The sequence below is a fragment of the Budorcas taxicolor genome, chromosome 13, assembly GCF_023091745.1.
Source record: "Budorcas taxicolor isolate Tak-1 chromosome 13, Takin1.1, whole genome shotgun sequence".
NCBI classification, from domain to species: Eukaryota; Metazoa; Chordata; class Mammalia; order Artiodactyla; family Bovidae; genus Budorcas; species Budorcas taxicolor.
Window position 1 is genome coordinate 29,242,373 of NC_068922.1, and position 22,706 is coordinate 29,265,078.

Below are 22,706 nucleotides of genomic sequence, written 5' to 3' on the forward strand. Positions count from 1 at the left end.
AGCCTGGCTACAAGGATGCGGCTCCACCCCCAGGCGTGGGGCGTAGTCCGGGAGCTAGTCAGAAACAGAACTCCAGATCTCAGCCCAGCTCGCCGCACCCCCACCCCCATTCCAATCTGCATGTTAACAAGATGTCCAGATGACTCCTATGCCCTTTCAGGTGTGAGAAGCACTGATCTAGACCAGTGGTTTCAAATTGCACACTGAGAATCACCTGGGGAGCTTTAAAAATTCCGTTTCCGTTACACCCCATTCCTATTGAATCTCCGAGAGTGAAACAAAAACAAAACCTCCAAGGGGTCCCAACGTACAGCCAATTTTGGGAACGTGTGATCTAGAGGCCGAGTCTAGAAGGAAACAAGGGTTTGTCGTGCTCAGGTGGCTGAGGAACAATTATGACGGAGAGGGGGTGGGAACGTACACTGCGCTTGGAATTCTGCACATTGCACACCCAGCACCCAGGCAGAAGACATAATTACTGTAGGAAAGCCTGACTGATGCCCGTTCCCTGAACTAAGCGCTCAGCCAGCCAAGCCAGTGCTGGTGGCCGCTCACCTAAGCGAGCGCTCCCACATTCCGACCGCTTGTCCCGCCCCCGTCCGCGCGGTCCCCGCGAAAGACTTGGGGCGCAGGCGCAGGCGCATTCGCCGCCGCGGCTGGGACGGCCGCCGCTGACGTCAGGACGCCTCGCGGGTTCTAGGCCCCCGCCCGGGCTCCCGCGTTCCGCGCGGGCTGTGCGGAGGCGGGGCGTTGGGCCAGCGGAGCTATCCCGTCACACCGCGCCAGTTTGAATGAAAGCTCCTCAAGATGGCGGCGGCCGGGGCCGAGGCGCCAGGAGGTGAGGGCTGGAGAGCGGCGCCCCGCACTGTCCCCTGTCCGCCGGGCAAACTCCCGAAGCCCGGGAAGCCGGGCCGGAACGCGCGGGCCGCCCGCAGAGCGACGCGGCGAGACAGCGCCTTCCGCGCGACTGACACTGCGGCCCCCAGACGCGCGCCGCGGGCTCCTCCCTGCCCCCGGCCCCTGACCCTCCTCGCGGCTCGGCCCGCCCGCTGCCCGCAGTCGCTTCCCGCGCCCGGCCCTTGCGAGGCTCGGCCCGCGCCCTCCGCTGCCGTCCCACGGACCCGGCGGCCCAGCCCCCGCCGCCGGCCGGCCCAGAAACCCCACCCCTCCCGACCGCTGTTTGGGGGCACCCGGGTGGCTACGGCGGATCCTTGCGCGCCTCGAGGTCCGTGGACACGAGGGGGGCGCGACTCCTTTGTGATGGTTTGAGCGGGACGTTTGCAGTCGGGCTAGCTTTGGAACTGGGAGCGGGAGGATCCCGGGGCTGTGGGTGTGACCTCAGTGTCGGAGGAGCAGAGAGAGGTCGGGGCTAAGAGAGGTGTGAAGGCTAAGAAAATAGATGAGTGAGGATGTACCCCGATTCGGACGCACGGGGAGGACCGGTTCGCCTTTGGAGGAAGTCCCACTAAGTGGGTACTGGAGGCGTTAGCCCCTGGCTCACGGGAATCGTCATCCCCGCCGGGAGGGAACTTGCGTGCTGTTCCTGTGGTCGCCAAAGAATTCGGTGCTGAACGTGTGTTTGTGCGCGCGCTCCAAGACTGGAACTTTCAATGCCTTCTGAAACGGAAAGGTGTTTTCCAGCACTGCGCCTCTCCGCATGGATTATGGACTCATTATCGCCCAACTTTTCCTCCGCTAGGGGTTAGTGTGAACTAGTGTCTAGTTTTTGTGGTGGTCATGAAATGTTCATTCTTACCAATGAATTCTCTTTCTACTTTATTAGAGATAGTCAGATTGGTTACCAGGGGGGTTGCGGTGTCGTGTGTTCCAAGTTTTACTCTCAAAACTAGCATTTCCGTGGAGGGTTGCGTCTTGAATTCTTCTGTTACTTGCACTAAGTGAAATTGGTAGGAACAGCAGACAGATACACCTTCGGTAGAAAGTCCAGGTGATGAGCATAACGAGGTTAACTCTACACAAAACATCCTGAGGCTTTTTAAATGGAAGGGATGGATATAAGGGGTGGTTTGTATTTCCACTACTCCCCTACCCCCAAAACACCCCTCAAATTTTTTAGGGGAAAATACATTTCACTTTCTTGATCTAGAACTGAGTTATTTTTTGGGGGGTGGAGCGGCTGGAAATCATATTTCAGGTTTTCTGACCATGAGACCCCTGGGTGAGTTTGGGAGGGCGAGGAACGGGTATACTAGGAACAGCTCTTCTCTCTTTCTGGAAGATTACCTCCAAACCCAGAAGGTTATCACAACTACCTTGGAGAGCTGCCAAGTAAAGCGTGCGTTTACTGATGGGTTTTGTTTGGTTTACTCCCAGTTTACTCCAGCCCTTACATTTTTTTCAGTGAAGCTGAAACCCAGAAAGATGGAAACCTCCCTAAAGTCATGTAGCTAGGGGGCCTCGCGGGGCCTGGAACAGAGGACCCTTGATCCTCTCTGGTGCTTCTCGTGGCACTAGCCGGAAAGCCAAGTTTATTCTGTTTCTAAATGTCAGTTTGTGTTAACCTATTTAAAAAAAATATTTATTTACTTAATTTGGCTGTGCCAGGTCTTAGTTGGAGGTACACCATATCTTTTATCTTAGATGCTGCATATGGGATCTAGTTCCCTGACCAGGATTGAATCTGAGCCCCTGTATTGGGAGCTTGGAGTCTTAGCTGCTGGATCACCACCCTGTGTTTACCTATTTTTAATGCAGTGTGGTGGCATACTCTTAACAGGAATTTGAGGGTAGACTCTTCCACAGCACTGTTACTGGCTTCTAGAAGGTTGATGATGAGTGTATCTAATTTTCTTCAGGCTTGGTGTAAATTGAATACTCTGTATTGTCATCCTTGGCTTTGAAAACAATACAGGAAGTGAGTATTACAAAACTCAGTATACTCTTCATTATTTTATTGTAGCTCTTGGGTTAATTTACCTTGCTAAACTACATTGCTGCATGGGCAGAATTGAAGTTAAAATTTCATACAACCTTCCCAAATAGGAAAAGTGGGTCATATGATGTCACCAGTATATAACTATAGAATTAGATTACAGTTCTTATTGCTGGACAAAAGGAAAGGGAGAATTACTTTTTAACAATGTAAGATTATTTTTAAATATATTTAAGATGTATCTTTAATAGTTTTGTGCTTGATGTCTACATTTGACTAAAACAGCAATTCTATATAGAATACAATGAAAAAGTTAAAAATACTATCTCAGCCTATCTATGTGTAATCTTATGAAAGCTTATAGACATGAAACATTTTGCTCAGGTGGCCTAGTGGAAATTGATATAGTAGGGCAGAGACGCATGAGAAAATCCAGGAAGAAATATTTACCAAAATAGTTCTCCAGTGGTTAAATTTTCTTAGATATGTAAATGGTTTCTTGAATTTTTAGTCTTATAAAATTGCCAGTTGAAGGGTGGGGATATAGAAGTCAAGATTTTTTGTTTTATTTTATTTTAATTGAGTAGCTATTTCATTAGTAAAGAATTCTATTTTCTTATTGTAGCTTGGTGTGTGCCTTGCCTAGTTTCACTTGATACTCTTCAGGAATTATGTAGAAAAGAAAAGCTCACATGTAAATCGATTGGAATCACCAAAAGGAATCTAAACAATTATGAGGTGGAATACTTGTGTGACTACAAGGTAGTAAAGGTAAGGCAAATATCTAGACCCTTAAAAAAGACCTAATCAGACCTCCCTTTAGTATTTCATATTTCTGTAACATAAAGATAACCTTAAAAGTAAGCAAAGCTCTTCTAATGGTTACAGTTCTTAGCCATGATAAATTTATATGTCCTGTCATCTGTTTTGCCAACTAACATTGAAAGGATTTTGAAGCATAAAATGTTCTTACATTCAAATATTTCAAGGTGCTTATGTCATTCTACATCCAACTCTTGATTATCTCCATGTGGATTACCAGAGCAAATGTTTTAGCTCAGATTGGCTTCTCCTGTCATTCGTTTTGTTCCTGAATCATATTTCCCCACTATCAGTCACCTGAGATGAACCTAGAAATTCAAGCCAATTTTAATGTTACCAAATCTCAAGAAGCATCACCATTTGTATTTCCTGCCGTCCTGTCAAACTCCAGACAGCAATGAGGTTTTGTTGTGCAGTAGAACAGCCTGGAGTTCAGTCATTTCTAGCCTTTGCCTAGTACCTTGTGACTCCAGAAAAGTCATTTAACTTCCCTGGGCCTCCCTGTATTTGTTTCTCTTGAAAATGGCAGGGTTGTTCTTCAAGAAGCTCTTATAATCTAAACTTTACCAGATGCTTTTGAGTAATTCATCTCTCCATTGCCTACCTATTCTGTAAGAACTCTGGTTGTTCATCTCTCAGTTCTTCCGGATGAATCAATCAGAAATCCTGTTTTCCTTGTTTTCCTTCTCTTTCATCTTCCACATGGATTCTGCCATTAAATCGAATTCTTCCTTTGAAACATCCATCTTCTTTTGGTCTCACTGGCTTCCTCACTCAGTGGAATGTTGTGATGAAGCATTTACCTGCCTAGCAACTAAACAACAACAAAATTACCTACACTGTCGGCACTCTCTGTACTCAAGGTTGCAGTCTTCAACCCCCAAAGAGCCCGGTCATCTGCCGTTACAGTTTATAAACTCTTGCCTGGCTAGTATAGCAGCAGGGGTCATAGAATCACACTTCTTGGCTCCATTACATATTATTTCTGTTCTCACACTGCTCAGTTCCACAGGACAGGCTTTTTATCTTTCGCTTGCTTCTTCCATTCTTGTCACCAGTTTTCCCAATTATAACTTTTCTGGACTTCTTACTCTGTCCTTCACCCTCTCATACTCAGCTGCAGACTTCTACCTCTTCGGATTCTTCAAGTATGAACTCTCAACTTACTTCACACCAGTTATCTGTATCTTTGTTCAGAGGTTGCACCTATTTTTCTTTTTTTTCCCCTGCCCATCCCCTTTAGAACTTTGCTCAATCTTTGATGTCTTTTTTTTTTAATGAAGTGCTATTTTTCCACTGGTTTATCTTAATTGATAAATCAGATTTTCCCTAATCTTTCTTTGATCTTGGGTCCCCACTCAAGCATTTCCTATCTTTTCCTTCTTCCTCATTTCCCATCAACTTTAAAATACAGCTTTATTGACACATGATTCACATACCCTGCAATTCACCAGTTGAAGCTGTACAATTCAAAGCTTTTTGCACACTCACAGAATTATTCTAAAATTGGTTGTAGCAGTGGTTGCACATTTTCATTAACCTAAAAAGAAACCCCATACTGCTTAGCCATCACCCCCCAAACCTCTCCAGATCTTTTTCCCGTTAATCCTCAGCAACCACTAATCTACTTTCTGTCTCAATAGATGTCCCTATATGAACATTTCATGTACGTGGAATCATATAGTATGTATGTGGTCCTTTATGATTGGCTTCTTGCACTTAGCATAATATTTTCAAGGTTCATTCATACTGTAGCATATATCAGTACCTTTTTTATTGCCAAATATGTCATTATATGGACATAGCACATTTGATTCATCTGTTCATTACTTGATGGACATTTGGGTTGTTTCTGTCTGGGAGCTGTTATAGATAATGTTATGAACATTCACATGCAAGTCTTGGTATGGACATGTTTTCATTTCTCCTGGATATATACCGAGGAGATGAGCTGTTGGGTCATGGTACCTGTGTGGTTTAACCATCTGAGGAACTGCCAAACTGTTTTCCAAAGTGACGTCACCATTTTACATTCCCACCACCAGTGTATGAAGGTTTTGATTTCTCCACATCTTCACCAATACTGTTACCTGAGTTTTTGATTATAGCTGTCCTAGTGGGTGTGGAACATCTCGTTCTTTTGATTTGCATTTCTCTGATGGCTAATGATGCTGAACATCTCCAGTGCTTAGAGCCATTTGTATATCTTCTTTAGAGAACTATCTATGCAGATCCATTACCTATTTTTTAAAGTTTTTAAAAATTTATTATTTATTTTTGGCTGCACTGAGTCTTCATTGCTGTGCAGGCTTTCTCTAGTTATGGCGCGCGGGCTTCTTACTGTGGTGGCTTCTCTTGTTGTGGAGCCGGGCTCTAGGGCACAGTTTCAGGGTTAACGGTGCACGGGCTTAGTTGCCCCGTGCATGTAGGGTCTTCTCGGACCAGGGATGGAATCTGTGTTCCCTCCATTGGCAGGCTGCTTCTTAACCACCGTACCACCAGGGAAGTCCCTACCTGTTTTTTTGAATTGGGTTGTCTTTTTCTTACTGAGTTGTACTAGTTCTTTGTATATTCTAGATAGTCCCTTATCAGATACACAGATTGCAGAAAAGTCTGTGCTGTAGCTTGCTTGTAGTTTCCCGTCTTACTTTTTAACCCACTCTACTTTGATTTATGCTCCTATAAGTGACTTCCTAAATTGTCACATTTGAGGACCTCAGATCTATTCTCCTTCTCTGCAGCATCCTACCCTGTTGGCTACTCTTTCCTCCTTGAACCTTTTGTCCTGGAGAGACTGCCTGGGTTCAGATTCTGGCTCTGCCGTGTACTAGTTGCAAGACCTTCAGTACATTACCTGGTTCTCTTTCCTTCAGTTTCTTCCCTGAGATGAGTGGACAGTACCGCCTCAGGGGTTTCTGTTAGCAGACTGACCCGTGGTGGTCATGTGGTAGCAGCATGTGCTGTCATTGTTTCTCACCTCAGTCTCCACTCTTTCCACCACCAGTTTCTCTTAATGCTCTTTCTGAAGCTCCTTTGCTGTCTCTTGCCTGTCCTTCCTCTGAAATGTCGATACATACTCGCCAAGGCGCTCTCGGCCCTTTTCTCACCTGGAAGCTGCTCTGGGGATGGCCTCTTCTCCGTGGTCTCTACTTGCATTGATTTGGCTGCTGCTGCTAAGTCGCTTCAGTTGTGTCCGACTGTGCAACCCCATGGACTGCAGCCCTCCAGACTCCTCCATCCATGGGATTCTCCAGGCAAGAGTACTGGAGTGGGGTGCCATTGCCTTCTCCGTTGATTTGGCTAGTGACCCTCAGATCTCTGTGAGGCATTGTTTTCTTTCTGAGCTTCATTTCAAACTGGGCACCCTGTAGGTAACCACACTGAACATATTAAAAACTGTACCCATTTTCCCCATCAAACCTGCATCCTGATTGAGTGTCCCCTATCTAGCTTCATCAAAGTATAATCTTCACAGTGACCTATCCTTATAAATTCTTCTTTCCTCCCTACCCTCTAAATCTAACAGGTCATCTCATTATATGGTCTTTACCTCTTAGAGACCATATGCCTCTGTCTTTTGCTGTTAATTCCTGTTCCACTTTAATAGAGAGTTAATTACCAAGGAATCTGCTTACATTGAAGGAGCTGCCAATCTTTTTTCTTATTCAGAATTCTTAGTCTTACAGTTCAGTTTGGGTAACTTTTGCTGTCCTTCAGCCTTCTACTTTTGGTTTCTTACTTTGGAATAAGCACGGTTCCCGCACGTATGTCCTCGACAACCCACTTATATCCCTCACTTCTTCTCCTGTCTAACACAGATTATTGAATCTGTAAGCCAGTATTACTTCAGTGTATGTCTGCCTTTTCTGTCTGTCTCTCTCTGTCTTACAGTCAGGGCAGGTGAGAGATCTTATGACCCTGTCCTTTTCTTACATATTCCCCTCCATTTAGTTCATAAAAGAGATTGTCTCAGCACCATCTTCTTCAGAGTCATTACAGTTTCTGAAACACAGCTCTGATTGCACTAGGACCTTCCTTTAGCCCTTTCAGTGGCTCCCTGGTGTCTGCCAATCTAAACTGAGTCCCTTTGGACTGATGTTCTCTATCATTGGGCCTCAAAACCCCTTCCCAGCTTCATCTCCTATAACATATCCTACTTCCCAACCACACTGATATGCTAGAAAGTTCTTCCATGTAGCTAAGGCTTACTGAATGTGTAGTATGAGCTGAGCACTCTTCTGAGCATTGAGAATTTAGCTTAACAACAGACAGAGCTTATATTCTAATTCCTGAACACATCATGCACCTTCGTGCCTTTTGACTTTTCTCATCCATTTCTCTCTCTGAAACATTGTTTTTCTTCTCTCCTTTGCAAAATCCTGCATGCCTGCAAAGTTCAGCTGAAAGGTTACACCAACCACAGAGGCTCCTTCCTTGCTTACCTCAGCAAAATTACTTTCTTTATATTCAGCATAAGTACTGTTCTTGTCATTATTCTAAAACTTGTCACATTTTGTGGCTTTGTTTCATACATTCCCTGCTTAACCATCCACCATTTGAGGGCCAAGACTATGTCTTACTATAAACTGAAGTGTACAGTGGATATTTAGTTCATGGTTGATGAATTGGTTTTTTATGTCAGTGGTTTCTCCAGTCCTCACAGTGACCGTTGGACCAGGTCGTCATAGCGTCATGCTTAAATGACAGCACCAATTTACTGACTGATGTCTGCTGATTCATCTTTCTGTAGTCTCACTCAGTAAACATTTGAGATTCTTCTTTGTATCAAGTGCTACATTAGGCAATGGGAAGATAAAGATTAATGAGAAATGGTCCCTAACCTTAAGGAACTCACAGCCCAGTGAACAAAACTGATAAGTAAACCATCGAATGCTGTATTGACTAGTAAGTGCTAGGACAGACATCTGACACGATTGGTGGGAGGAAGGCCCAGGCTGACTCTGAGAAGGCTTCCCGGAAAAGATCACATCCATCTGGGACCTCATGAGACGAATGGAGTCTCACCTTAAGGCTTTAGCACAGAGAATGGAGGGGAAGGATCTGGGATTTGGAGATGGTGAGAGACAAGTGAAGGAACTCCAGCCATCCTACTGCAGAGAGCATCATCTGGTTCTACAGAGTGTGACACTATATTCGGAGGGTTTTCTCTTCTCAGTGAGGGAGAGAGCGGATTAGCAGGAAGGGAGATGACACATGTGCAGCCTGCATGTTCTGAAAGGCTGTTGTAATGTGGGCGAGAAGTGATTGTGTCTGAACTAAAGTAGTGACAGTCAAGATGAAAAGATGTAGATGATTTGCTTAATTATCAAGGATGTAAATTTTCAGTCCGTGGTTTAGCAGTCAGGGAGTTGGTTGGGGATCCAGCACTGGAAAGCTTGCAGTGGTATTGGTGTTAGTCCTTTTCACCAAGACCCAGACAGGAAGATGAGGCTTAATATAAGGAGGAGTAGGATAGGGGGCCAGATTGAGGTTGGAGAAGAAGGTTGAGAACATTTAAAAGTGAGCTGAACCAGTAGGTGGTTGGAAGTGAAGTGAAGTGAAGTCGCTCAGTCGTGTCCAACTCTGCGACCCCATGGACTGTAGCCTACCAGGCTCCTCCGACCACAGGATTTTCCAGGCAAGAGTATTGGAGTGGGTTGCCATTTCCTTCTCCAGGGGATCTTCCCAACCCAGGGATCGAACCCAGGTATCCCACATTGCAGGGAGACTCTTGACCCTCTAAGCCAACTTGAGGAAGACAGGTGGTTGGAAATGTGGCTTTAAATCAAGAGTGAGAACTGACTGGCGACATTGCCCTTGAAGTGATTGGTGGAAGAATGGGGACTGAAGCCCCGGGACTGGGTACACTTGCCCCTTCATTAACCCACAGATATTTCTCCAGTCTTCTTCCGCCTATCATGTCACACCCTGGGCACTAGCGATCTCAGCGGTGAATGACTCAGAAGTATGGTCCCTGCTGTCATGGAATTTGCCTTTTGGTGAGTGGAGAAAAACCTTAACTATCACTGTACCAAGAATTTAATAATAGTTGAGATGAGGCCAGTGTAACAGAAGGCTGTAGCTCATCCTGGAGAGAGAGGCAGTTGTCCATGAGGAACTGATTTCAGACTTAGTACTAAAGGGTGTAGAGATAATGGGGAAAGGTCCTGAGTCGGAAGAGAGCCTGACTTCTGCAAAGACTTCGAAGTATGGATGGAACATAATAAGCCAAAAGGATTGGAATGAGGCTGGAAGGATGGGGCGGGGCCCAGAAAGTGCCACTTCTTGTAGGCAGAGAGAGGAGCTCTTGACTTTTAAGTTCTGATCAGGGGAGTGACATGGGGGAGAGGGGTCAGGAAGGGGGCTGTTGCACCATGAGTGGGTTGGAAGGGTAAGAGGCCATTGCAATAATCCACACAAAAAAAGGGGAGACGAGCCAAGATCAAGGAGCAGGAAGGGGTGCTCACAGGGAAGAGCTGTCCAAGGACAGACACAAACTGGCAAGAACGGTAAGAGAATCAGAAGAGTAAACCATGGAAGCCCGAGGAGCGGTTCTCGTCAGTAAGACAGAGTCATGACGAGCGGGGTCAAAGCAGAAGTGGAGCGCTCCCCTCTGGACTGAGGAGGGGACAGGTCACTGATACCCTTAGAGCAGTTCTGTGGCTTGGATAGAAGAAGCCAAAATAGAATGAATTAAAGAGTTAGTTGGAAATGAGAAAGTCAAGTCAAGTAGCGTGGGCAACTCTTCAAGAACTCTTGCTTTCACAAAGGGATGTGTAGGGTCTAAGAGTGTTGCTAATTTAATTTAAAAAAATATCTGACTAGATAATGTGATTTTTAAAATTGAATGTTATAAAGCATTTTATACTGAAAAAAAAAAAAAACCTTCCACCCCGTGACCTTAGTCTCTGTAATTTATCATATCTTTTAGAGATCCCTTCTTTATTCAAGCATTTATATCTCAAAGGAGGTTTAGTTTAATTTTGCTTTTAAAAAATTAAGGGAGAGTCAGATGCTGGTGAAAATCAGGAGAGAGCAAGAAACTGAAGAGACAGGAGAGGGAGGGAATTGGTGGAGGAAGGGCATCTCTCCTGCTGTATCCACGGTCCCCTTCATCTCTAGTTCCATGTCCATGGAAGGGTGGAAAGTCGAAAGTCAGGGCTGTGTAGAGAAATAATAACCTCCCCAAAATAATAGGGGAGGTGGGGGATAGGGACCTGGAAGAAAATGGAGAAGGTCTGGAATAGCCAACTCAGGATGGGGAAGGAATACCAACTGGGGGAACAACAGGACGATTACCGTGATGGGCTCCTCTTGGGGTCCAGTGGAATTCAAAGGATGTGAATTGGAGTCTCGGTGCTGTGTGATTTTTTTTTTTTCCTTAATGCCACATGTTTGGCATTGTTGCCCCTTCATGCAGAAAAGTTTGTGACAAAACTGTGAGTGCTCTTTATTGACAAACTCAGCTCATCACTGAAGAAGTCCTTGGGAATCAAATATTAAAGAAATATTACCTAAAGCTTTGACTTCTTAAAGTTTCCAGGTCATTCTCTGTCTCTAGGACTAGCACTAGACTGAATGACACATATTAACAAAATATCCACATTTCACCATAGTCATATTCCTTAAAGACAGCTGCAGTTAGGGTGGTTTGTTAAGAAATGGAATAATAGAAATCATTAGACTAAAACCTAAATTTTAGAGGTCAGGAAAACAGAGCTCCATGACTTTTCCAGGGTCATGTTGTTCATTTGTGTCAGTTTTGGGCCTCTAACCCAATCCTCACAATACGTACACTCTCTCAATCAGTGGTGTGAAAATCCAGTGACTTTCCATTGACCAGAATAATTCTCAAACTGTGTTCCCACGTAACAGTGTGATTTTCATATTCAGATTCATGCTCTTCTACCATTAATATGGAATATTATGATCTCAAAACTTGCAGGGGAAAATTAGCTAATGAGAGGTAGATTTTAATTGTTTTTCTTTTTTGTGCTCCCACATAATATGCATTTTAAAGAGTTTGTGCTTGCTACCTCGTTAGTGGCTACAGACAAGAGGTAACAGATACTAACAGATATTTTAAAAAACTCATAAATTGTTATCTTCAGGTTAAGTTGAACAACTTATATTTCTTTTAAGGATTCATATGGTTACTATTGTGATTTTTTAATATTGCGTACATATTAGTAGTCACATTTTTTGTTACACATTCAGAAACGTTTAGTAAGTGCCTAGGATATAGTGGGGAATTGTGCTTGGTGCTAGGGCTATCAGGAATAAGATTGCTTCCCTCCTGCAAATGAGTTGGCCAAAATATTTGTTTGGGTTCTTCCATCAGATCCTACAGAAAACCCAAACGAACTTTTTGGCTAACCCAATAGTTTCTATTAGAAATGGGAACACAAGTTGTCAATAATCAGTCCTCCTCGGTCAAGAGTGGCAAGGAAGACTCCACAGGAGAGATGACATTTGAGCTGAGTTTTAAAAATGGGTAAGTTTTTCTGCACAGAAAAGATGAGACTGAAATAGGTGTTCAGTAGACAAATGGAAGCAGACATTCTAACTTGAAATAACTGTGTGAGCAGAGCAACATAAAGGTAGGAAGACAGCAGTTCAGTGTGGCTGGAGGGTGGTGTGTGAATGGGGCCATATTGGAACACTGAGTCAGAGACCCAATCAAGAATAATCTTTGTTATAATTGGAAGTTGGAGTTAATTCTTTAGGCAGTGGGGGAACCATTAAAATTTTTAAGCAAGAAAATAACAGAATGACTGGTACTGTGGTGGGGGGGTGCTTTTTATTTTTATTAAAAATCTGCACTTTAGTAGAGAAGGATAGATGGATTGTTGTTAGTCCGGAGGCAGGGAAACCAGTAGGAGATGAGTGCCATAATCTGGGCAAGACTGAAGGCTTGAAGTAAATAGCATTATGTTAATAGAGATGGATGAAAGGATCTAAGGAAGTTCGCTGATGGGGGATTGACCTCCTGATTCGCGGCTTGTGTGACCAGGCAGATGGGGGTAAGGCTGCTTTGATGAAAATACAGAGGGAAACTGCTTAGGAACAGTGGTGAGTTCCCTGTGGGCAGATTAAGAACCTACTGGACATCCAGTAGGTCACTGACTCCATGGGGTTGCAACTAAAATTCTGGGAGTGTCAGCGTACAGTTAAGACCGTTAGAGTAATGAGGTTGCGCAGAGAGAACGTTTAGAGGAAGAATTCTTAGACTAGAATCCAAATATCCTGAAATTACCCATTGTATCATACATGTAATTTTTGATAGGGAAAAGTCTGTAGCTCTCTGGAGATTCTCAAAAGAGACAAACACTTGTTTAGTGTGAAAAGGGACCAAGGACAGAATCCTGAGTGACTACATTGTTTTAAGTGATGAGCAGAGATCTCAGCAAAGAAGGCAGAGAAGGAACAAATGGAGAGAGAACTATGATACCAAAGCCTAAGGAATGGCCAGATGAGGACTAAGTTGGCTTGGCAGTTGGAAGATTGGTAAAATGTTTTAATAGACAAGATAAAACTAAATGTATTTATTTTGAATGACACTTCCTACAGAAACACCATGGTTTCTAAGAGTTAAAACCATTGGCCTACAACAAAGCTCAGATGCCGCAGTCAGGTGTTCAAGGCTGTCCCAAATTTGCTCTTCTCTTGCTGTTGCAGTTTAATCTCTTGCTTCAGTGTTCTCAACCTCAAAGCTAGCTAAATCTGTTTCTTCACTGTTTTCTGGATACTTCATGCAAATCTTAGCTCCAAGCTTCGCTTGTGTTTCTCATCCTGCCTGCCCTGTGCCCTCCGCAACAAACGCTATCAGTCTTTCACAGCGTAGTTTGTTCTGCTTCCTCTGTGCCTTTTTCTCATTGACCTATATTGATTTCCTTATGTTTTAGTGGTATTTATTGTCTTCCTTTTTTTGGCCTTTAAAGTTGTACCACCTTGCATTGCTCTTTATTTTACATACTACTGTCTTCCTTTCCCAATGAGATTTTACACTTAAAGGCTAATATTATCTTACATCTCATCCCGCCCCCTAGTGACTGAACTTCCATATGCTCATTATAGACACTAAAATATTTGAATGAATTCAACCTAAGCCAAACATAGTGGGGGAAAATGTTTTGAAGAAAAAATTTCATATGATGCATTCCAGATTATACAGGAGTGGTTAATGGATCATTCTTACGACTCCACTCCATTTTTATAGGTAATCAAGAGTTGACTGCATGTCTGAATAAGATATTGACATCCTGTGAGACTTAAGAAAGTTTTGACTTTTATTTGAGAGTTTAGGGTATTGAAGTCATTGCATTTAAGTCAAACTGATTTCTGTATAAAATTATCTTATTTTTTAAAAAGGGAAATTTTTTATATAAAAAGTAAAATGAGGCATATATATAAAAAGTAAAATTTTCATTCTTATAAAATGGAAGAAATCTACAAAGTAGAAATAAAATGTTACTAATATTTACATTGCACTCATACTTTAGAAGCACCTTTACCATCCATAAGTTAAGTAGGTACAATGTAATTAACATACAAAATAATCACTAAAAATGCAAATGACTCCTCATTGAACAATATATTATTTTGAAAACGACTTCAGTGGCTTAGTGTTTTTAGTGTTTCATTGTTTGCTGGCAACTTTTGGTGTATAACTCAGGGCTATGGTAGGAAAAATTGTAGCAGGAAAAAAAAGAGGACCAGGGTTGCACTGTTTTATTTTGGAATCAGAAAAATGTAACTTTTATTTATAATTAAAGGGAATAGGTAATGTTACACAATGCCAAACCATCCTCATTGTAATTGAGCATTTATGTGCTAACAACAGTTGCAAATTGTAGTCACCTGATAGGGAGAAACCCATGTTATGTTTTAGTGAGCCAGTTTGACTAACACTTCAATATATGTCTAGGCTTTTTCTTCCCTGGAATCATAGTATATATTTTCATAGAAGTACAGTTTTTATGCATATGTTCATGCCATAATTTAATCACTTTTTTTTTTGACTAAACATTTTTATCAATTTCACAAAGAAGCAGAGCTCTTTTCATTAACAAGCATTATTGTGTATTGAGTAGAATATAATAAAACATGGAGATAAGCTCCTTGAGTAGCCAGGTTGCCTTAATGCTCCTTACCCCATCGTGCCTCAGTACATTTTCTGGACCTGCCAGGTCATAATAAACTAGAACTAGTATGACACCCTTATTTTATAATAAAACCTCTATTTAAAATTTCAGGGGAAATCAAATGTATCCCAGTTAATTTTTTATCAATATCTATGAATTAAAATGCTAACTAAAAACCATAGAATGCAGTTTAATTACTTTATATTTCAGAAGACATTTGACCTTGGCACTCATGGGTATATGTTCGCTATTCTAGAGAACAAAGAAAATGGAGACTTGAACAATTTATTATGTACAGTGTGTACACTAGACTTCTGCCTGCCAGTGCAGATGTAAGAGACCCAGGTTCGATCCCTGGGTTGGGAAGATCCCCTGGAGGAGGAAATGGCAACCGACTCCAGTATTCTTGCCTGGAGACTCCCATGGACAGAGGAGCCTGGCGGGGTGCAGCCCATGCGGTCGCATAGAGTCGGACACAGTGGAAGCGACTTAGCACACATGCACGCACACTAGACTAGCTTTTTAAAGAGAAACTTAATACAGCACTGGGAAAAGACACAGCCTAACTCCTGGGGTGGGAGAGCAGGATTTCGGGTACTATGGTGACCAACAGCAGTCTGAAAGAGAAATCAAAATATTTGATCTTTGGTGCTTTGAGGGCCTGTCACCTAATCCAGCCACAGGCAAGTGTCTCTGGAATTGTGCTGTTCAATAGAAATATGATACAAACTACAGGTGTATACAGTCGGCCCTCTGTATCCCCAGGTTCTGCACCACAGGATGCAACTAACCTCAGAGAGAGAAAATATTTGAAAAAGAGAAAGTTGCAAAGCAAAACTTGAATTTGCCATGCGCTGACAACTATTTATATAGCATTCACATTATATTAGATCTAGAGATGATTTAAAGTATACAAGTAGGTTGTATGCAAATACTATGCCATTTTACATTTGGGACTTGAGCATAGTGGATTTTAGTATCTGAGAGGGGTCCTGAAACCAATCCTCTGGTGAATACCAAAGGACAACTATAATCTTAAAAAAATTTTTCTCATAACTGTGTTAAACAAAATGGAAAGAACCAGGTGGAACTTCTTTTAATAACACATTTAATTTAACCCCAAATATTATTTCCACGTGTAATCAGTGCTTTTAAAGTAAACAGTATACATTATTTTTGTGCTGCGTCTTCGAAAGGCAGTGTGTGTTACACATAGAGCACATCTCACTTTGGACCAGCCACATTCAGTAGCGACATGTAGCCAGGAATGACGGAGACAGTTCACTCTGGGAAATCTAAGGAGCTGTGTGTGTCCTGGACATTAATGAAAAGGAACTACCCTCATATCCAATGTAAAATATTAAATTATAGACCTTGTTCAGTCACCAAGTCGTGTCCAACTCTTTGTGATCCCATGGACTGCAGCACTGCAGGCCTCCCTGTCCCTCACTGTCTCCTGGAATTCGCCCAAGTTCATGTCCATTGAATCGGTTATTACAGACCTTAGAGGGTGGTGCCTCCGGCTGTGCTGGCCAAGCAAGCCACTGACCTATGTCATAAATTCATTTTGGTACAACTTATTTCCATATAAAGATAAATACTGTTTTGTTTAACTTGATCACTGGTAACATATTCATGAATTTCATTACTTTTATCTTTCTCCAGGTGTGACTCTCTTGCCTGTGGTCAAACATTATGCTATATCTAAGTTTTCTGTACATATTTTATGTAATATAAAGAAAAACAGCTTTATTTTATGATTTGTATTTCATCTGCTAGTAACCTGTAACTATTATGAGTTTTATTAAGAAAAATAATAATGAATACCCTTCAAGATATTAAATTATTTTCGGTAAATGGATATGTCATAATCTGATTTGCATTTTCTTTTAATTTTAAGGATATGGAATATTATCTTGTAAAATGGAAAGGATGGCCAGATTCTACAAATACTTGGGAACCTTTGCAAAATCTGAAGTGCCCATTACTACTTCAGCAGTTCTCTAATGACAAGCATAATTATTTATCTCAGGTAAAGAAAGGCAAAGCAATAACTCTAAAAGAAAATCACAGAGCCTTGAAACCTGCTGTTGCTGAATACATTGTGAAGAAGGCTAAACAAAGGATAGCCCTGCAGAGATGGCAGGATGAACTCAACAGAAGGAAGACTCACAAAGGAATGATTTTTGTTGAAAATACTGTGGACTTAGAGGGGCCACCTTCAGACTTCTACTACATTAATGAATACAAACCAGCTCCTGGAATCAGCTTAGTAAATGAAGCTACCTTTGGTTGTTCATGCACAGATTGCTTCTTTGAAAAATGTTGTCCTGCTGAAGCTGGAGTTCTTTTGGCTTATAATAAAAATCAACAAATTAAAATCCCACCTGGTACCCCCATTTACGAGTGCAACTCAAGGTGTCAATGTGGACCCGACTGTCCCAACAGGATCGTACAGAAAGGCACACAGTATTCACTGTGCATCTTTCGAACTAGCAATGGCTGTGGCTGGGGTGTAAAAACCCTTGTGAAGATTAAAAGAATGAGTTTTGTCATGGAATATGTTGGAGAGGTACGTTCACCTTCTCTCATAGCAGATAATGTACAAGGAAGGTTTATGCTTTTGAAAAGTTGCCTTTTTAACCTCCGTGACAAACATTTGGTATGTTTTGATAATTATTGTTGCAAATATGTACAAATTTCAGGTTTGAAAGAAGGGTTCACTGGTATCATTAAAAATATAAACTTGAATATGAATCAAAAAATTAATGACAAATGTAGTAGTCATCTTTCAACAAACACCCAGTCATAGTCACTGAAACTGGCATTTGTAAATTTGAAAATCTGACAACTATTTTTACACAAGAGTCCTAAGACAATTTTGAAAATCAGATCTAAATACATCCTGACTTGGAAACTTTGCGGGGTGGATGGTTACTTTTTAATTGGAGGAAAATTGCTTTACCATGTTGTGTTGGTTTCTGCTGTACAGCAACGAAAATCAGTCACATATATATGTACCCCTACCCCCTCCCTCTTACGGCTCCCTCCCCCCATCCCACCCCTCTAGGTCATCACAGAGTACCAGGCTGGGCTCCGGAAACTGTTAAATTGTAATTCACTTCATCCATTTGACCAAATATGATTATGTGTAGTCGGCAAAACTCGGTTTTGTACCAGCAGGAGAGATTGTAGAGTAAATGGACGTTTTATGACCAAGTACTGTAAAATACCCATAAAAACAGGTATTGCATCCGCCAGCAAGGAACGTCCAAATCCTTTGTAACTCGGTTACAAAGACTGTTCTCTAAATTACCAAATACTAAGCAAATTGTTTTTATACATGCAGTGTAGATCTACAGAAGATAGTATTTACTGCATACTATTCTAAGCACCTTGTGTTTTAACTTATGAATTCTGTCAGCAACTCTATGACATGGTAGCATTCTCTCCGTTATTATACAGGAGGAAACTGAGGCACAGAGAAAAATAAAGCAACTCACCCAGGGTCACTTAATAGTAACAAAGAACCAACATTCAAAACCAAGGCTCTAGAATCTTGACCCCTGCACCATTCTTCCCCAGACTGAATGGTGGGAGAGGCTGTGGCTAGAAAAATACAAGTGTGACTGCATATCTGGGGTTGTCAACTCAGATATTTTAGAAGTTGTTTGGAACTGGATCACCTTTAAGTATCTGCATTCACCCAGAATTCTCAGGTTAAATTGCATCCCTATTTTGATCCTTAAATTTTTAGGCAATGGCAGATTATTATAAATCACTGTTCAGGAGACTAGATCTCATATAATCAAATCATTCTCTTTTTGAGTTTAATAAATGTAGCTGAATTTGGTTGCCACCATGAATCACTTGAGACATTTTTGGTTTCTTAATCTGAGCATGTGGTGAAGCGGTGTTCTTCAGAGCGGAGCTGTATAGATGATGGTCGTGAGTTGCAGAATTTCATGAAAACCACCTGTTCTACAAAACTAAACTTGCCATACAGTTAACTGTGGATTTAACATACGTTCTCTCCTGTATTTGCAACTTATTTCCATTTGTAACTACACACAGATTAATTATAGGAAAATTAGCTATAGAGCACAGATACTTGTAAACTTAGTTCTTTACATTCTGGTGTGTTCTACAGAGAGCTATCGTTTAGCTCCTGTATTAATATATTGAACATATCAATAAATCAGAACCAAAGTAGTATACTATTTCAGCTTGATAATTGTTGGGTTTTCCTAATTCTCATTTAAATAGTCATACTTAGCACCCTCATTTTCTCCTCTCGTTTCCCCACCTCTTTTCATCTAGTTTTTCTAGAATAGTTTATGTAAATGTTTATTTTGATGGCACTTTTATTTATTTTTATGCACTTGAAGGCCATTAATATATTAATAGATTTATGGATGAATGTTTCTTCAGCAACAGCCATATAATATAGTTTTTTCTTTTTAGGTAATCACCAGTGAGGAAGCCGAGAGACGTGGGCAGTTATATGACAACAAAGGAATCACGTATCTGTTTGATCTGGACTATGAATCTGATGAATTCACAGTGGATGCAGCTCGATACGGAAATGTGTCTCATTTTGTGAATCACAGTGTAAGAGATACTTATTATAGACAGGACTAGGGCCACTTACTATAGACAGGACTAATTAGTACTGTTTTAAAAGATTTTCTGTACTTGAGGGATAATTATATACTTTTTCATTATTTCCAAAGTATTTTAATACAAGGGCCTTTTCTGTTAATTCCTGGTATTACTGCTCTTTTAGGAAAATTCATCAAGGTGTCTACCAAATACTATCCATTTTAAGAATCTTCACATGTATTACTTCATTTAAACTTTCCAACAACTTTATAAGATAGGTATTATCCTCATATAGAGAAGGAAATTAATCACCAGAGGAGTTAAGAGGTAAAATGTTGAAAAATTAACACAGCTATATGGGTTACAGAAGTTAACACAGCTAAATTTAGGATGTATGACTAAAGAAAGATTGCTGTGTTCTCTAAAATTTTAGGATTTCTAGAGTACTGAAGTATTTAGGGCTACTTTTCCAAATTATGAATTAGTATTCTTAATTCCTATTTGAAACAAATTTAGAATACAGTTAGAACCTTAACTCCAGAAACTTACACTGTAAAACGCTACACTCTATAAAAACTATAAGGGAGGTTAGGAGTTACTAGACACCTATTTAGTGCTCAATGGATAACAAAGTTTTAGGCTTGTGAGATTGACATTGTCTCCATTTTATAGATATAAGGAAAATGTATCTCACAGAGTAAGTCTTATAGTTGGCCACAGAAGGAAGGTAGCCCATGATAATCTTTTGATGGGTTTTATACCAAGAAACTAGTTTATGATGAGTAATGAAATATCAGAGACCTTCTGACATCTTAGTTTACTGGTTTACTTAAACATTTAATTTTTCCTTAATGATAAAATCAAAATGCTTTCAAAATAGATAACTCTATTCAAGGACAATTTAACAGTCATTTTTATTTCTTAGTATGATTGACTGGATCTTCCTTGCATATTCTAGAATTTAGTGTAGAGTTCTCAAAATGATGAATAATTCCAATCAAAAGTTTTAAGAAATAAAACTTCATGCAATGTGAAATTGCATGATATGATTTTTTAAGAACAGTTACTGCAGTTCTTTAAGCCTGACTAGAGCATCTTTTACTTTTAATAATCTATTTCTATTTCTAGATGTTCTGCGTGGGCCTTTTTTGACTGTTTCTAGGCTTTTCAATAAACTTTTGATGCAGTAGTCCCTGCTTATCTGCAGTTTCACTTCCCATGATTTTAGTTACTGCTGTCAAACATTCTCCAAAAATATTAAAAATTTTAGAAACAAGCAGAAAATATATATATGCCTTACTAAAATATTTACAGGTAAAATGATATTATCTAACATTTGTATTAAAATTCTCCAGAAACAATTAAGAAGTTGGGATTAGATGAAACAAGAATGACAGAAACATTAATAGTCCTTGAAGCTGCATAGTGGATGTACGTGAACTTACTTTCTCTAGGTTTATGTCTGAAATTTTCTGTAAGGGAACACTTTTTCAGTGTGCATGCCTCAAAACCCTCTAAACAGTAAGCCACTTAATTTCTCATAGAATTTAACACTAATACTCTGGGAAATTAATGATTTTACATAGCATATAGAAGAGCTTATTCATGTCATTTTTACTTAAGTGGGATCTCATGTTCCTTTTTAGTGTGACCCAAACCTTCAGGTGTTCAATGTTTTCATTGATAACCTCGATACCCGTCTTCCCCGAATAGCATTATTTTCCACGAGAACTATCAATGCTGGAGAAGAGCTCACTTTTGATTATCAAATGAAAGGTATGATTTTCAAATAGTTTCTTTGATGGAACTTCAGTGTGAAAAATCTAATTAGAATAGAAGACCTTAGAACATCTGAACCAAACTAAATACTAACTAAATAGAAAGGGGCAAAAAAGGCTATAAGAGTTTGTCTTTTCAATCAAGGGCACAAAGCTAATCTGATAGAGCTAGTGCTAGAATTCAGGTCTGCCTGACCTTGGGGGCTGAGTGATGCTGTTTCTTTACATCACGTTGCTGCCAGCTTTTTTCAGAACTTCCACATAGAAGCTTATTTATTATAAGATCTTTTTTCAGTATTACTTGTATTTAAAAAATTTTAGCGTTACATTTCTGAATGTTTACTAAGATGTATATTCAAAAGATTGAAAATATGATGTAAATCATATATGAGCTTATTCCATTCCTACTTGAATCTGGCTTTTAAAAAGAACATTGAATTCTCTTTGCTTTACTGTGAACACTTAATTTTATGTGCTTTACTATTTTCTTTGCTTAGGAAAGAAAACACATACTGTTTTTCTAAGTATGATGCCCTTTACATATTGTGACTATTTGACCTTGCTTTATGGCTCTTAAGAAATTTATGAAATGAATGCTTGTATATTGAATTTTACTAGTAAGTTTCATCATTTCACAAATCCATCCTCATAAATATCGGGTAATAACAAACACTTTACCTCTGACTAGCCTATACCATCCTTTCATGACATTTCATAATAATTTGTCTCTGAATATTCACACTTATACTTGTAACTGATACAAAATTTGAAACTCATTATGAATTCTTAAGTCTTTCTCTTGTATTTCTTTTTCTATGTATCCAGGTTCTGGAGATGTATCTTCAGATTCTATTGACCACAGCCCAGCCAAAAAGAGGGCCAGAACTGTGTGCAAATGTGGAGCTGTGACTTGCAGAGGTTACCTCAACTGAATTTTCAGGAAATAGAACTTACGACAATTATAGTGTTTTTTCTAATGTTAACATTTTAAAAGTATTTTGGACTCTTTTCATATTATCAAGATTATACACTACGATGATTTACAATTCACCTTTCAGCCTATTGACCAAATGCATTACTGATACTTTTGAAGAGAGGAACATAGGGTCACATAGACTAATTCTAAATATACATATTTAGTGGTTAGATACCAAACATGAAAGGAAAACTATTTGTAAGTCAACAGCTATATACTTAAGAGGAAGTCTATGTGAATATAGAGAAACGCCTCCTTCAGTGTTTAAGTGTTAAACTGATGATGTAACAGTTGCTAAGATTGAACATTCAATTTGCCATACACCTTGAATTTAGAGAAATAGAGTTAGTTCATATTGGACAAATACACAGATTCTATTTTTGTTACTGTCATTCCTGTTTACCTACTTACAATTCTTTGTATTTGTATTTGAGACAAATAGTTGATACTGAATTATACTCTATTTTCTACTTTCATTAAAACATTGGTAT

The 22,706-nt window shown here is 40.4% G+C and overlaps 1 protein-coding gene across 1 annotated transcript; it reads left to right on the plus strand.

Annotated features, from left to right (window-relative positions):
- The first annotated feature begins 807 nt into the window (after window positions 1-807).
- On the plus strand, window positions 808-22,171 carry SUV39H2 (SUV39H2 histone lysine methyltransferase). Its single transcript, XM_052651166.1, has 6 exons — window positions 808-838; window positions 3,519-3,664; window positions 16,760-17,431; window positions 19,324-19,470; window positions 21,108-21,237; window positions 22,065-22,171. The coding sequence occupies exons 1-6, from the start codon at window positions 808-810 to the stop codon at window positions 22,169-22,171; spliced, it is 1,233 nt and encodes a 410-aa protein (XP_052507126.1).
- Window positions 22,172-22,706: the final 535 nt, after the last annotated feature.

Excerpts from the sequence above, each read along its gene's own strand:
- SUV39H2 (XM_052651166.1), top strand. The coding sequence starts at position 808 with ATGGCGGCGGCCGGGGCCGAGGCGCCAGGAG. Across the intron at positions 839-3,518 it reads CGGGGCCGAGGCGCCAGGAG|CTTGGTGTGTGCCTTGCCTA; the intron begins GTGAGGGCTGGA and ends TTCTTATTGTAG. Across the intron at positions 21,238-22,064 it reads TTTTGATTATCAAATGAAAG|GTTCTGGAGATGTATCTTCA; the intron begins GTATGATTTTCA and ends CTATGTATCCAG.